We start from the raw sequence: 14,585 nt of genomic DNA, 5'->3' as shown, positions 1-14,585 counted from the left end.
AGATGCTTCCTATCACTGCCATGAACTGCAGGGAAGTAAAAGTTCAAAGTAAAGTTTTTCAAAGAAACTGTAGTGTCAATGTCTTGTCAGGGATGGACACAATAATTGTCCATTTATATAAAAATTTCTTAAAAATATGACCATGGGGGCTTCCCTGGTGGTGCAGTGGTTGAGAGTCCGCCTGCCGATGCAGGGGACACGGGTTCGTGTCCCGGTCTGGGAAGATCCCACATGCCGCGGAGGGGCTGGGCCCGTGAGCCATGGCCGCTGAGCCTGCACGTCCGGAGCCTGTGCTCTGCAACGGGAGAGGCCACAACAGTGAGAGGCCCGCGTACCGAAAAAAAAAAATGACCATGATAAATATTAAAGGTATGTTGGAAATGATATCAATTTGGGTAAGTCACTCTGTGGGTCCCATCTTGACAAGAAAATTCCCTTCCTCTTGCATGGGAAATGAAAGAAAATAAGTATCGAAGGCAACTTGGAGGTTGAAAAATAAATGTATTCATTCCTTCATGCAAAAGAAAAAACCCATTGAGCATTTTCTATGCGCCAGGCACTGTTCTAGGCCCTGAGAGCTGTATACATGTAGTCAGGATACAAGATCTGTGGGATAGACAGTTTCACCCGTGTGTGCCCAGCACCGGGAGACAATGCCCCAGCAATGTTTGCTAGAAGGAAGGAGAGGGGCTCTGCTCAGGAGAACCCACACAGAGGTCTTCTGAACTGATTCTTGGTGCAAAAGAGTATCCACCAGTTTTTTCCACCAATAAGCTATATCCTTGAGTTCCTGCTTACTCTGAAGAAAACAACCTCTATTTCAAGGCACAGTCTGGGATTTATATGTAGTAGAGATGGCTCTGTTCCCAGGAGCTTTGGGCATATTTAAAAACCTTGGACTGGAAAAAGAACAGTAGGAACAGCTATTGGTATAATACTTCATGCTTCCATATTAAGGTTTCTGTCCCCTTCTTCCTCAGTAAACTGCAAAGAGGAAGACTGTGATTTGTTCTCTGACATTCATTCCGTGCATTTCTAAATAAGAAGAATTCATTTTTAATTTTTAGTTTATGATTTTATGAATTTTATGAATGCATACACATGAGAGCTTTGAGCATAAGGTAAAAATCAGATTCTAAATACAATTTCTCTGATTTTGAGGTTTTGCTGGCTCTGATTAGCTAAAAGGAAGAAGTAATGTATCACATTCATGTTTATTCAGATCCTTTAGACTACTGCAATAAACATGTCATAAAAAAAAAACAAAAAAATAAATTTCAAAAAGATGAACATGTAATAGATCACATCACATGTTATCATTTCAGATCCTTTAAATTCCACAAGTTATCACTGCCTTACCCATCAATCTTTTGGCCTGGTTTTTCATGACCTTGAAGAACTCAACCTTCAGAACGGTTCCTTTTTCTTTACCAATATTCCTTCAGTATTAGTGGTAATAGTCTTGACACTTTTAAACTAGACAATATCAATCCACGAGGAACTGTTTTTTAATAATTTTACAGATACCTTTATCATAAAAATCATTTAGGTCACAGTTCTCTGCCTTGCCATCTCCAATCCAGTGTAAGTGATACTATACCTTATTAGGAAATTGTTTTAGATTTGGCAATTTGATTTCCTTTCTTATTTTATAATTTCTATGTTTATATAGTATTGAAGAAAAAATTACATGCATTCTTCTTAATAGGAGCTCAATATTATGCCTTCTGAACTGGTTCTAAGTTAAAACTTTAATTCCAAGCTAATCTTGAATTATTAGAAATATTGTTAAATATTTCATATAATCGCTAACGGAGTGTGGGGTTAAAGTTTCTAATTGGTCCTGATCAGGCACAGTTCTTCCTCAAATAAAGTACAAAAGTGTGCTTTTCTTTGCTGAGAAAAATCATAAGACCAGAAAGGTAAATATTAACTCTATATTCCTGTCTTGTCATAACACGGATTTCAAATTTTAATTTAAATACACATTCTCTGGCCATGACTAATATTTTCAATTTTCTCTTCCTTCCACACATACACCAGTTTAAGGTTTCATTGCCTTTCATTTCAACCTTGTCGAAATAGACAAGGTTACACATGATCTAAACATACTCGGTTTGAATACTTTCCTCACTCACTGGCAATTCATCCTTACTAGAGAGCATTCTGTGAAATCCTAATCTACATTCTTCAGCAATCTGTCAAATAACCACCTCAGGGGCAGTACCAACCTTTATTGGTCACTTCCCAAGCGACTTCAAAGAGCAGTAAATCCTCCACAGGGAGTCCGGCTTCCCACCGGGGAAGCCCACCCAGGGATGTCACAGATAGGGATCGGCCTCGGAGCATTCTTCCTTCAGTTCTCTGGCACTTTTGAATCCCTCTTTCAATGAACTGTAATCCTAGGAGCGGTGCACGTTGGGGACTCAGAGGTTCAGAGCTAGTAGATCACAGGCTTTGGTAGCTTCTCAGAGGAATAAACCAGCAGAAAGAAATCTCATGGCCTTCCCAGAGAATTTCCAATGGAAGGCAGAATTCTCGGCTCCTTTTACAGTCTTTCTGGGACGGTCCAGTGAGGACACTATCTCTGATCAATATCTACCCAAACAACCCAGAGCAATCACAAGTAAAACCCTCCAGTTTGGAGCTTAGGTAAGCACCCCCTGGGATAATGGAATCTTCACAGGCCGATCATGACGCGAGTCCGGACATTTAGCCCTTGTCCTCTTGACCAAACTCCTAGACTCACACAGTCATCAGTACTTATTTCATCACTTCCAATGTGATCCAGGAGTAGCAGTTCCCCTTATAAATTTTGCAGACCGTTGTACGTTACACGTAGAATTGACTGGGATGTATTTCTAAGCTCTAAATCTCTTTAGATTTCCTAAGTAAGTATTATTTTTTCTCTTGATTCCCATTTCTAGATCACTAAGAAAAATTATTTCTACTTATTTTATTCTACATTGACAAATCTAATTTTGATGAGAGGCATCGATCTTGGTTCCCCTTTCCTTAATTACTTTTCTTAAAAATTTCCCTATGAAAATGCCAGGATGTCTTTGAGTATAACATACAAAGAATGTAATTTTGACTGACCCATTATCATCAGACCATCATTTTAACGAGGTTGTAGAAATTAATTTTAGTCATATTTGTATAATTACCTCAAATATTATCAAATTGATAAAAAATAATTCAATGGATGTAAAAGTGTTTAAATATGGGAAGAAAATTGCAAAAGACATTAAGTTCTGAAATATGACCAGGATCTGCCTGTCAATAAATGCTATAAATATATATTTTTTCCCATGTGTTTGTATGTATATAAGCATGTATGTGCTAATTTATTTACACACACAGCTACACTCTATATTGCTCCTAAAGGGAGTAAAGACATTCACAAAATGAATGTTTTGAAACCTCTTACTTTACAGTTTTAGCCTACAATCGATACGTTTACATTATTATTCCATATAGCGGCAGAATTGAAATTCACGCAAAATATCCTTCACGTTAGAACATGAGCAGAATTCTCATAGAATACTTTGTTACTTGTTAGTACTTTTACTATTTTAATTTTTTACTATTTATTGTAACTAATCTTATCTGTTACTTCTTAGTACTAAAACTTAATGAAAGATTCTAACATTTTAGAGTTAGAAAGGTTAGAATCTTTAATAAGGTCTTTAGCCATTTTCTGTACAGGGGGCCTTACCTACTTAGGCATATTTTAATGACTCGAGATAGAGAAAACCATATTTCATTATCTGATATTAATAAATCAATGTGAATCAAGTAGATTAAAAATCTCTTCCATGATTCAGTGACGTATTTGATTCTTATCTTTGTAAATTTAAGTATATAGTTTATTATCCATTCATTCAAGTGGTGGGAAAAAAGTTAAATGGCTAATCAAAAAATTCAAGTACTAGAATAATAAAAATAGGAGCCCAAATGATCGAAAATGACTTCTTGCTTCACAAAATGACTTGCTTGTGTTGACATAAGCCCTGTGAGTCCTGCAAATAAAAATTCCAATAAAACCAAACAGAAGGACATGTTGACAGGAAGTGAGAACAGGGTGACAGGGTTGTGATAGAGCTTGAAGTCTGCAGTGTCTAGTCTCAGCAACCCTGAGAGTGGTTCCTCCAGGATTGAACAAGCCCCAGGATAGCTGGTCCGCATTATCCAAATTACACTGTGAGACTTTATTCATTCACAGTATGTGCCAGGTATCACGTGCTTTGTTGTAAGGTCATCACTTGTGAGGGCAAGTCCAATCTGCCACTTATCAGCTATGGAACCTCAAGCCAATTGCTTAACTAAGTTTTGATATTCTTACTAAAGTGAGGATGAGATCATTTGTGTAAGGGACTTAGTACAGTGCCTGGCACTATACTGACCTCTTTAATAACTTCCAGCCTTATTTATAAGACATATAGTGGTCACCTAAAAGCTTCCCCTAAGAGCAGTGGTTACTATTGGAGAGAAGAGGAGTAAAAAGGAAGCTTACTTTTCTTGAATTTTTTTTTTTTTTTTTTTTTTTTGCGGTACGCAGGCCTCTCACTGTTGTGGCCTCTCCCGTTGCAGAGCACAGGCTCCGGACGTGCAGGCTCAATGGCCATGGCTCACAAGCCCAGCCGCTCCGCGGCATGTGGGATCTTCCTGGACCGGGGCACGAACCCGTGTCCCCTGCATCAGCAGGCAGACTCTCAACCACTGTGCCACCAGGGAAACCCTTCTTGGCTGATTTTAATCTCTATCTTTTCCCTGTAATAAACCATAACTGTGAGAATAACAAAAAAATAGTGAGAGGGCAATTAAGAAAAAAATGGAAATTCGTATTTGGTTTCCTTGGTAAATATTCCAGCAGAGGTCACCAGATACATTTAGAAAACCACATATTTGCTTTGCTATTTGGCAATCTTCTTGGAGGTCTTTAGGATTTCGAAGGCTTGTTTAGCCTGCACCTGCATATCCAGAAAGATTCTGTTAACATATATAGGGAGCACCTACTGTGTACTGCTATCATAGGAGCTGAAGTGATTTTCAATAATCAGTAGACAAGTTGCTGCCCTTGTGTGAACAGATAGACATTAACCATGTAAGCCAATAAACAAATTATATTATTTCCGGGGCAGCTAAGTTTCTGAAGAAGAAAAAACACAGTGGTAGAGAATGCTACTTGATAGAAATGGGTGCTTTAGCTGGGGAGGGCAAGAAAGATGACTCTGAGGAAGTATTATTTGAATTGAGACAGAAATAATGAAAAAGAGGCAACACTTGAAGATCTGGGAGAAAAGAGAGAAATGCCTTTAACTCACACAGGAACAGAAAGACCAATGTGCTTAGGGCCCAGAGCACAACTAATAAGAAGTCTGGAGGGGAGAAAGTCAGAGACAAAAGCAGAGAACAAATCATAGAAAAGCTGGTTGAGAACTTGCATTTTATCCTGGTTACATTGGAAAGTCATTGAATGATTTTATGCAGGGTAGTAATGTGATCTTATTTATGCTCTGAAAAGATTTCTCAGTTTGCTCTATGAAAAATGGAATATTGAGAAGGGCAAGAGAGGAGGAATGGAAACTGAGATTTTGAAGCCTGCCTATCAGTCACAAATTCTAGAATGTAAGACTTTATCCCTTCCATAGATAATCTCCGGTTTTCTTCTCAATGCTATTAGAGCAGCAATGAACATGTTATTAACATTTGATCTTTTTCTTCTTAAGGTAAAGAGAATGCCTTTCCCTATATAGTTCATTTCTATGCTCTCACTTGTCCATTGTCTGTAGTGTATTATGCATGGGTTGTTGTGACTACAGAAACAGGATTAAAATGGAGAATTAAATGCAGTATGTCAGGTACTGTGATCAGAATTCTTGACTTTGTGAAGTTTACATTCTAGCAGGGAAAGTCACTATGAAACAAGTAATTGAAGGACTTTGAGAGTGATGAATTAAATACGTGTAATGATAGAATTAATACAACTAGATATAGAGAATGATCTCCCAAGAAAAAGAAATAAGAGGAAATCAGAAAGGAAGAAGTAAAACTGTCACTATTTTCAGATGACATGACATTATATATAGAAAATCCTAAAAACTCCACCAAAAAACTGTTAGAACTAATAAATGAATTCAGTAAAGCTAAAGGATGAAAAAATCAATATAAAGAATAAAATACTAGGAATCAATTTAACCAAGGAGGTAAGAGACATATACACTGAAAACTGTAAGATATTAATGAAAGAAATTGAAGAAGACACAAAGAAATGGAAAGATAGTCTGTGTTCATGGATTGGAAGAATTAATATTGTTAAAATGTCCATACTATCCAAAGGATTCTACAGATTCAATGTAATCCCTATCACAACTCTAATGGCATTTTCACAGAAATAGAACAAACAATCCTAAAATTTGAATGGAACAACAAAAGACCCCAAACAGCCAAAGAAATCTTGAGAAAGAGCAAAGCAGGGGACTCACACATTTTGATTTCAAACTATGTTACAAAGCTATAGTAATCAAAACGTATGGTATTGGCATAAAAACAGACACATAGATCAATGGAACAGAATAGAGAGCCCAGAAATACATGCATACTGATATGGTCAATTAATTTATGACAAAGGAGCCAAGAATATACAATGGGGATAGGACAGTCTTGTTAATGAATTGTGTTGAGAAAACTGGACGACCACATGCAAAAGAATGAAATGAAACACTCTCTCATATCATACACAAAAATTAACTCAAAATGGATTAAAGATTAAACATAAGACCTGAAACCATAAAACTCCTAGAAGAAAACATAGGAAACAAACTTCTTGACATCAGTCTTGACAACGTTTTTTTTGGATTTAACAACAAAAGCAAAAGCAGCAAAAGCAAAAATAAACAAGTTGGACTACTTCAAACTAAAGAGCTCCTGCACAGAAATGGAAACCATCAACAAAATAAAAAGGCAACCTATGAATGGGAGAAAATATTTGCAAATCATATATGTGATAATATATAAGAAACATATAACTCAATAGCAAAAAAAAACAAAACAAAACAATCTGATTTAAAAATTGGCAGAGGATTGGAATAGACATTTTTCCAAAGAAGACACACAGGTGGCCAACAGGTACATGAAAAGGTATTTAACATTACTAATCATCGGGGAAATGCAAATCAAAACCACCAAAAGATATCACATCACACCTGTTAGAATGGCTATTATCAAAAAGACAAAAAATAACCAGTGTTGGTGAGGATGTGGAGAAAAGAGAATCTTTGAACACTAAATTGATGTAGTCACTATGGAAAACAATCCAAAAAATAAAAAATAAAACTATCATATGATTCAGCAATTGCACTTCTGGGTATTTATCTGAAGGAAATAGAAATGCTAACTGGAAAAAATAACTGTACTTCCATGTTCATTGGAGCATTATTTATAATAGCCAAGTTGTGGAAACAACCTTAGTATCCACTGATGGATGAATAGATAAAGAAAATGTGGTATACATATGTCCAATGGAATATTACCCAATCATGAGAAAGAAGGGATGAGACTAAAGATGATGTGTTTACAGTTTTTGGATATGCATCATATGAACATTTAAGTTCTGAAAATTAAATTATATCTGCTAGACAAAGAGAAGCTAGAACAAGAGAGAAAAATTTAAATAGCTTGAGAGGATCTACTCAGTGAGAAGAGAGGATGCCTTAGAATGAGAAGGAACTAGAGGACTGTATTTCCTACAATTGGTCTTTCCATAGTCTGAGTATCTCACTGTGAATGTGCATGAGGGTTGACACATACATTTTGACCAAGATTTTCCACTTATATGCTGGCTATAAAACCCAACCTCAGTTTAAAAAAAAAAGCGACTCCGATGTAATCTATGCAAGAGATGGTGGCAATTTGCATTAGAGTGATAGCAATGGGATTAGAGAGAAGTGGGTAGTGAGATGTGTTTAAGAGTTGACAAAGAAGATGTGGTACATATATACAATGGAGTATTACTCAGCCATAAAAAAGAATGAAATAATGCCGTTTACGGCAACATGGATAAACCTGGAGATTATCATACTAAGTGAAGTAAGCCAGAGAGAGAGACAAATATCATATGATATGGCTTATATATGGAATCTAAAAACAAAAAAAAGATACAAATGAACTTATTTACAAAACAGAAAGAGACCCACAGACATAGAAAACAAATTTACCGTTACCAAAGGGGAAAGTGGGGGGAGGGATAAACTGGGAGTTTGGGATTAATATATACATACTACTATATATAAAATAGATAACCACCAAGGACCTATTGTATTGTATACTTAATATTTTGTAATAATATATAGGGGAAAAGAATCTGGGAAAGAATATATACATATATATATATAACTGAATCACTGTGTTGTATACCAGAAACTAACACAACATTGCAAATCAACTATACTTCAATAAAAATAAATAAATACAATTGGCAAAAAAAAAAGACTTCACAGGACCTGGAGTTGATTGGGAGTGGAGAACTTGAAGTTTATTGGGTGTGGAGAAGAGTAGTTTTGGTACCTAGTTTGGGCACCTAGGCAGATGGTCATGCAGTGTACTAAAATCAGAAACACTGCGTGAAAGAATAGATTTACTTGAAAGATTAGGTAATAACTTCAATTTTAGACATGGCGAGTTTGAGATACCAGCCAGATGTCCAGTAGAAGGTTAGATATTCTCCCTATTCAGAACCTCAGAGGAGAGATCTGGGACATAGCTGGTAACTGAGGCCACAGGAGTAGTAAGATCCCAGGAAGAGGGAGTGCAGGGTGCAGAAACAGAGCTCCAGAAAATTCAGCTTTTATAGCAGAGGTCACAATATGGTCACCTGAATTTTACTTGGTACATATAGTGCTTAATATTTACAAAAGGTGCAATGATTTCTCAAAAAAGGGAGATTTCATATAAAACTTTGGGTTTCTATTTTCTCCTGAAAAATCTAGATCCTATTTGCATACCTTCACAATAACAGTCAGCTGGAGCTGGAGAAATCTGTCTTCCTAACAGTCACCATAGTTACCTTAGTCTCTGCAGGGCTATTTTACTCATTTAGGTTAACTGTAAATGACTCCCTAAAAACACAGGAATCTTAAGCTTCTGATTTAATTTTTTACTGTGCACATTTGCTGATCGGGAAATGGCCAAAGAAAGAAGTAGCTATTCTAAAATTAACCTTGTAATCGAAGTTGACAATTCCCACCCATGGCATTGATGATAATGAGAAAGATTTTTGACTTTGACCATTGAGATTATTTTAGTGGCAGCATAAATGGAGTCTTGTTCAGACACCCAGAACTTGTTTTTGGAATAGAGATTTTGTTTTGCTGTGCTCTCTTCCCTGGCTTTATTTTAAAAAGAGTAGCTTTAGGGCTTCCCTGGTGGCGCAGTGGTTGAGAGTCCACCTGCCGATTCAGGGGACACGTGTTCGTGCCCCGGTCCGGGAAGATCCCACATGCCGCGGAGCGGCTGGGCCCGTGAGCCATGGCCGCTGAGCCTGCGTGTCAAAGAGTACCTTTAGCCCCTGTGGATGAAGAGCTGAAAGAATAGGATTTGGGGGAAGAGAGAAGGCAGAGAGATGATATCTCTCTGGGGAGCGAGTAAGTCACTCTGAGAAGTTCAATCAAATTTTATGATGCTTTTGTCAATGTATACCCCTCCTCCTTTTTCCCATTAAAACTTCAATAGAATCAATAGGACCACTTTTTAAAAACGTATCAGTTAAAATAATCAGAGTCCAGAGCAAAGGTGTGTGGAGTTGAGAACAAAATCTGCCAAGAGCAGAAGCCAAAGCCTGATGATACCGTGTGTTTACCAGACTGCTGGAGAGGTAGCATAGTGAAATGGCTTCAGAAAAGGGCTTTGGAGTCAGGCTAGTCTCAGTTAGAACTGAACTACGCACTAGCCTGTGACATGGGGGTGATAGCACTGACCTCATGAGGTTGTTGCAAGGATTAGTTAAGAGAGTGAATGCACGTCCCTGGTACAGTGTCTGCCAAATCCTGCTTTGGCTCAGACTCCAGGGATTGCAATCAGGATGCATGAAGTTGACTCATGGCCGGCCTGCTCGAGCTACGAAGCCGCCTCTGCCCGGTCTCCACTCAGGAAACCATTGGCTCGTTGCCACTGAGACTCTGTTTTCTCTGAGCTCTACTTGGATGAAGGGACAGTGGTGTGGAGGTTAGAAATATCAAGTTACAGGCTTACTTTTCTGACATTCTCCACCAAAATCAGGATGTAAAATGTGGCCAAATCTTTTTACACAGGGATTTTATACTAAATATATATATATATGTATATTTATATATATATGCAGACACTTATAAAATACAAATATATGACAAGGAGAACAAGTTACATATGTGATGTTAAACTAATTTTCTTCCAAAACAGTGTTATGAAAATAGTCACTGTAGTAATATTTATTTCTTTGTTGAATAAAATGACATTCGTTGGGCTTCCCTGGTGGCGCAGTGGTTGGGAGTTCGCCTGCCGATGCAGGGGACACGGGTTCGTGCCCTGGTCCGGGAAGATCCCACATGCCGCGGAGTGGCTGGGCCCGTGAGCCATGGCCGCTGAGCCTGCGCTTCCGGAGCCTGTGCTCCGCAACGGGAGAGGCCACAGCAGTGAGAGGCCCGCGTACCGCAAAAAAAAAAAAAAAAAATGACATTAGTATGGCCGTTGTACTAAAGTGATTTCTGCCACGGGGAGTGGCTGTCGGTAATTGCCTATTTTACCTTCTAAGTCAATGCTCTGGGTAGTTAGGTGAGCCAGGGAATCTGTCCTATCCAACCTTGACCATTGAGATTATTTTAGTGGCAGCATAAATGGAGTCTTGCTCAGACACCCAGAACTTGTTTTTGGAATAGCGATTTTGTTTTGCTCTGCTCTCTTCCCTGGCTTTATTTTAAAAAGAGTAGCTTTAAGCCTTCCCTGGTGGGCTTCCCATACTTCCTCTGGGGCAAATAATTACTTCTCTGGAGTCAATACAGCATACAGAAATTGGACCTGGTAAAATAAAACTCTATGAGAAATACTGCTCACCTAGTTTCCTTACTCTGGATAGCAGAAGCTTAAGTGCAATTCACGTAGCATTCTCCTGGTTGAGATATTTAATGCATATCAGTTTCTGGAGGATTTCATTATTTAGGATTTTATGAACACATAGGGTTAGGTAAGCATGACTGAATTCACATTATGCCATTTGTAACAGGAACAATATTTAAACACTTAAGTGTAATCTATGCAGCAAAATACAAATGAAAATTCCGATGCTAACTTCTAGTTTCTTCTTTGCAAGGAGCTGCTGAAAGCTTTTAGCTAGATGTGCATGAGAGCAAAGTCTTCCTTCTCATCATTTCTGAATCTTTTTGAGGTGTCCGGGGTTTCTTGAAGCTTTCCCTAATACTTCCTAGCAATCTGTCTGTTTCATGTCACTCCCTACTAGAAATCACTATCTTGTGTCAGGGTCCGTAGTAATACTTCCAAATTTTTCATTCTGCATCTGGAAATGTTCATAGTTTAAGCCCTGAGTCCTATCACTTATTTTTCTCTTAACTATATCTCAAAGGAGTCTATTTCTCTCCTCTGCCTCTGCCACCACCATGGTCCAGGTCGCCCTCAGCTGTAACCCTTTAACTGCCGTAGCCTCCTTACTCCTCCTAACTAGACTCCCCACATTTCCTTAGCTCTCCTTCCTGCCACAGACACAAATAGTCCATTTTCCATGCAGCAGTTAGAGTGAGCATTTAAATATAAAACTACGACCATATTACTATCATACTTTAAATATCTGATTCCATTGCACTTGGATAAATCCACCACCACCAAAACAGTCAAAAACAAAAGCATCAATTCATTCGGATTCTGCTTGGAATTCAAGTAATTTTATATTGGGAAGGATGTATATCTTTATGATATTGTTTTCCCACCCAGAAATTAAAATATCTCTGTATATAAATGCTTTAGTTAGTAAATTTCATAATATATAAAATTATTTTATTATGATTTATCATTAGTCGTTTTGTAATTTTCTTCATGTAAGATTTTACTTCATTTTACTTTAATTTATTCAAGGTATTTTAAATCCTTTATCATTAGTGTGATATGTGAAATGAGATAGGTTTTCCATTTCAAGTTTAAATTTCTTCTAGTATAAAGGAAAGTGGTTGATGTTTACGGTTCTCTTGTATCTGCCATATTACATTGTCCATGGATATGCCTTTAACTCAGTGAGAGCCCATAGGATGCAATGAGATATTTTCTGGAGTTTCTAGGAAAGCAGTAGGTAGTTTTCTACTAGACCTGAGTATGAGAGGATGTGAGACTGGAGTTTTACCACCACACAGAACCTGAAAATCAAATAAATATACTAAGGAGAGAAAAGTTAGAGAGTTGGAGAAAATCTTGATAATTCTGGTAACATTTTTTTTGTTCCTGAATACAATCTTGCTTAATGTCATTTCCACTTCTAGGCTTTTCAGTTAGGTGCATCAATAAATCCTCCCTCCTTTTTGTTTTGTTTTAGCTAATTTGAAGGACTACTAACCAATAGATCAGCTCTATAAACTAGCTTGGTTGCATTTAGGTAAATCAGATTAGCACTTAGTGGCTCTTCTGCAGAATAGCTTGAGCCAAGGTCATTTCCAATGTTAAAATTATATGAGACAAAATTAGCTTTATGGATAAACGATCTATGTCAGTCCCAAACAGTCCATGAGTGTTGTATTTTGGATACTGATCTATGGAATACCTGAACCCATGAATTAACTAGTTAGGTGTTACCGGTCATCTCCTCTATTCCTAGGGAATCTTAGCGTTCCATTTTTCATGTTTCCCCAGAGAACAAAAAGACAACTGCAGTGCCGCAACTGAGTATGTGAAGACTCAGGGTTTTTTTTCTAAGGTGATTTCACAGCACCTTATTTTGCGATTTATCATTCATGTCTGTCTCCTTGATTAGATGAAAAGTTATTTGCTAACAGGTGTTTTGCCTTATGGTTTTCCCAATAAAGTCTTACAGAATATGTTACTAAATTGGGCTGCTGAGACACATACCCATAATAACATCAATAGGCGTTTATTTCCTCCTAAGGCAAAAGCAGCTTGAACGTAGGCAGTCTGTGTAGCTGGTAGAGCAGCTCCATGAAAACCAAGAGCCCAGACTTCTTCCAGCTCTTGGCTCTTCCAGACAAGGGTTTTGCTTTTCTGCTCTTGGTCCAGGACGGATGATAAATTTGAGATTATGGTATTCTCCTTCTTTTGGCATTAAAATATCTGTTCTTCTGGGCTTCCCTGGTGGCGCAGTGGTTGAGAGTCCGCCTGCCGATGCAGGGGACACGGGTTCGTGCCCCGGTCCGGGAAGATCCCACATGCCGCGGAGCGGCTGGGCCCGTGAGCCATGGCCGCTGAACCTGCACGTCCGGAGCCTGTGCTCCGCAACGGGAGAGGCCACAACAGTGAGAGGGCTGCGTACCGCAAAAAAAAAAAAAAAAAAAAAATCTGTTCTTCTGTATAATGGTAAGAATATACGTTCTTTTCCCCTCCATGTCTTTATTTGGCAATATTAAAAGATGGCAAGGCTATGCTGAGGCCCCCTATCTCTTTCCACACAAGGACTCATTCCCTATCCCTGACAAAGTTTAAAAAATTTTAAACTGGTCTATGAAATTCAAGCTTGGAAATCACTGGCTTGTTGTAAATTCAGTATTCACAAATAAATTAGAACAATGAATTACAGACATAAATTAAAATAACCTTTCTCCTTACATCTAGCTAGATGTATGATTATCATCCCAAAAGATTGTCATATTTTTAAATTGAAGTATAGTTGATTTACAATATTGTTAGTTTCATGTATTGGGTTGGCCAAAAACTTCGTTTGGGTTTTCCATAAGATCTTATGGAAAAACCCGAACGAACTTTTTGGCCAACCCAATATATAGCACCAGTGATTCAGATATATATTCTTTTTCAGATTCTTTCCCTTATAGGGTATTACAAAATATTGAGTATAGTTCTCTGTGCTGTGCAGTAGGTAAGAGTGAGTCATTTTGGAAATGTGACCTGAGAAACGTATTTATGACCTCTGGTTCAGTCTGCCTTTCTGTAATACAATAATAATATCCTCATAGTATGCTGGAGCATTACATAGAGAATGATTTTGATATTATTTTATAAAGGCTAAAGATACAGAAATGTAACGATAACTAATATTTACAGCAATAGCAGCACACTGTGCTTCAGAGCACAGGTTAAGGAGCTACAATGCTTGGGTTGAACCCCAAATCTGCTACTTAGTAGCTGTGTGACCTCTGTGTTTCAGTTTCATCTGTAAAGTGAGGATTCAAATACTTTAGAGCAGTGATTCTCAACCAGGGGTGATTTTGCTCCCCAGGACGCATTTTGGGGTTGACACAACTGGGGAGAGGGGTGTGACAGGCATCTAGTGGGTAGATGTTAGGGATGCTACCAAACATCCCATGATGCACCATGCAGTCCCCACAGTACAGAATATTCCAGCCCCAAATAATACTGCCAAG

At 38.0% G+C, this 14,585-nt stretch overlaps 1 protein-coding gene across 1 annotated transcript in view; it reads right to left on the bottom strand.

The window, feature by feature from the left end:
• GYS2 (glycogen synthase 2) overlaps window positions 1–2,349 on the bottom strand; it is a 56,766-nt gene extending 54,417 nt beyond the window's left edge. The window contains exon 1 of the mRNA XM_019936565.3: window positions 2,232–2,349. Within this exon, the coding sequence (XP_019792124.1) occupies window positions 2,232–2,349 (118 nt within the window). The remainder of the gene's footprint in view (window positions 1–2,231) is intronic.
• Window positions 2,350–14,585: the final 12,236 nt, after the last annotated feature.

This window comes from Tursiops truncatus, chromosome 11, assembly GCF_011762595.2.
Source record: "Tursiops truncatus isolate mTurTru1 chromosome 11, mTurTru1.mat.Y, whole genome shotgun sequence".
Taxonomy (NCBI): domain Eukaryota; kingdom Metazoa; phylum Chordata; class Mammalia; order Artiodactyla; family Delphinidae; genus Tursiops; species Tursiops truncatus.
This window is presented reverse-complemented; position numbering and strand designations above follow the sequence as displayed.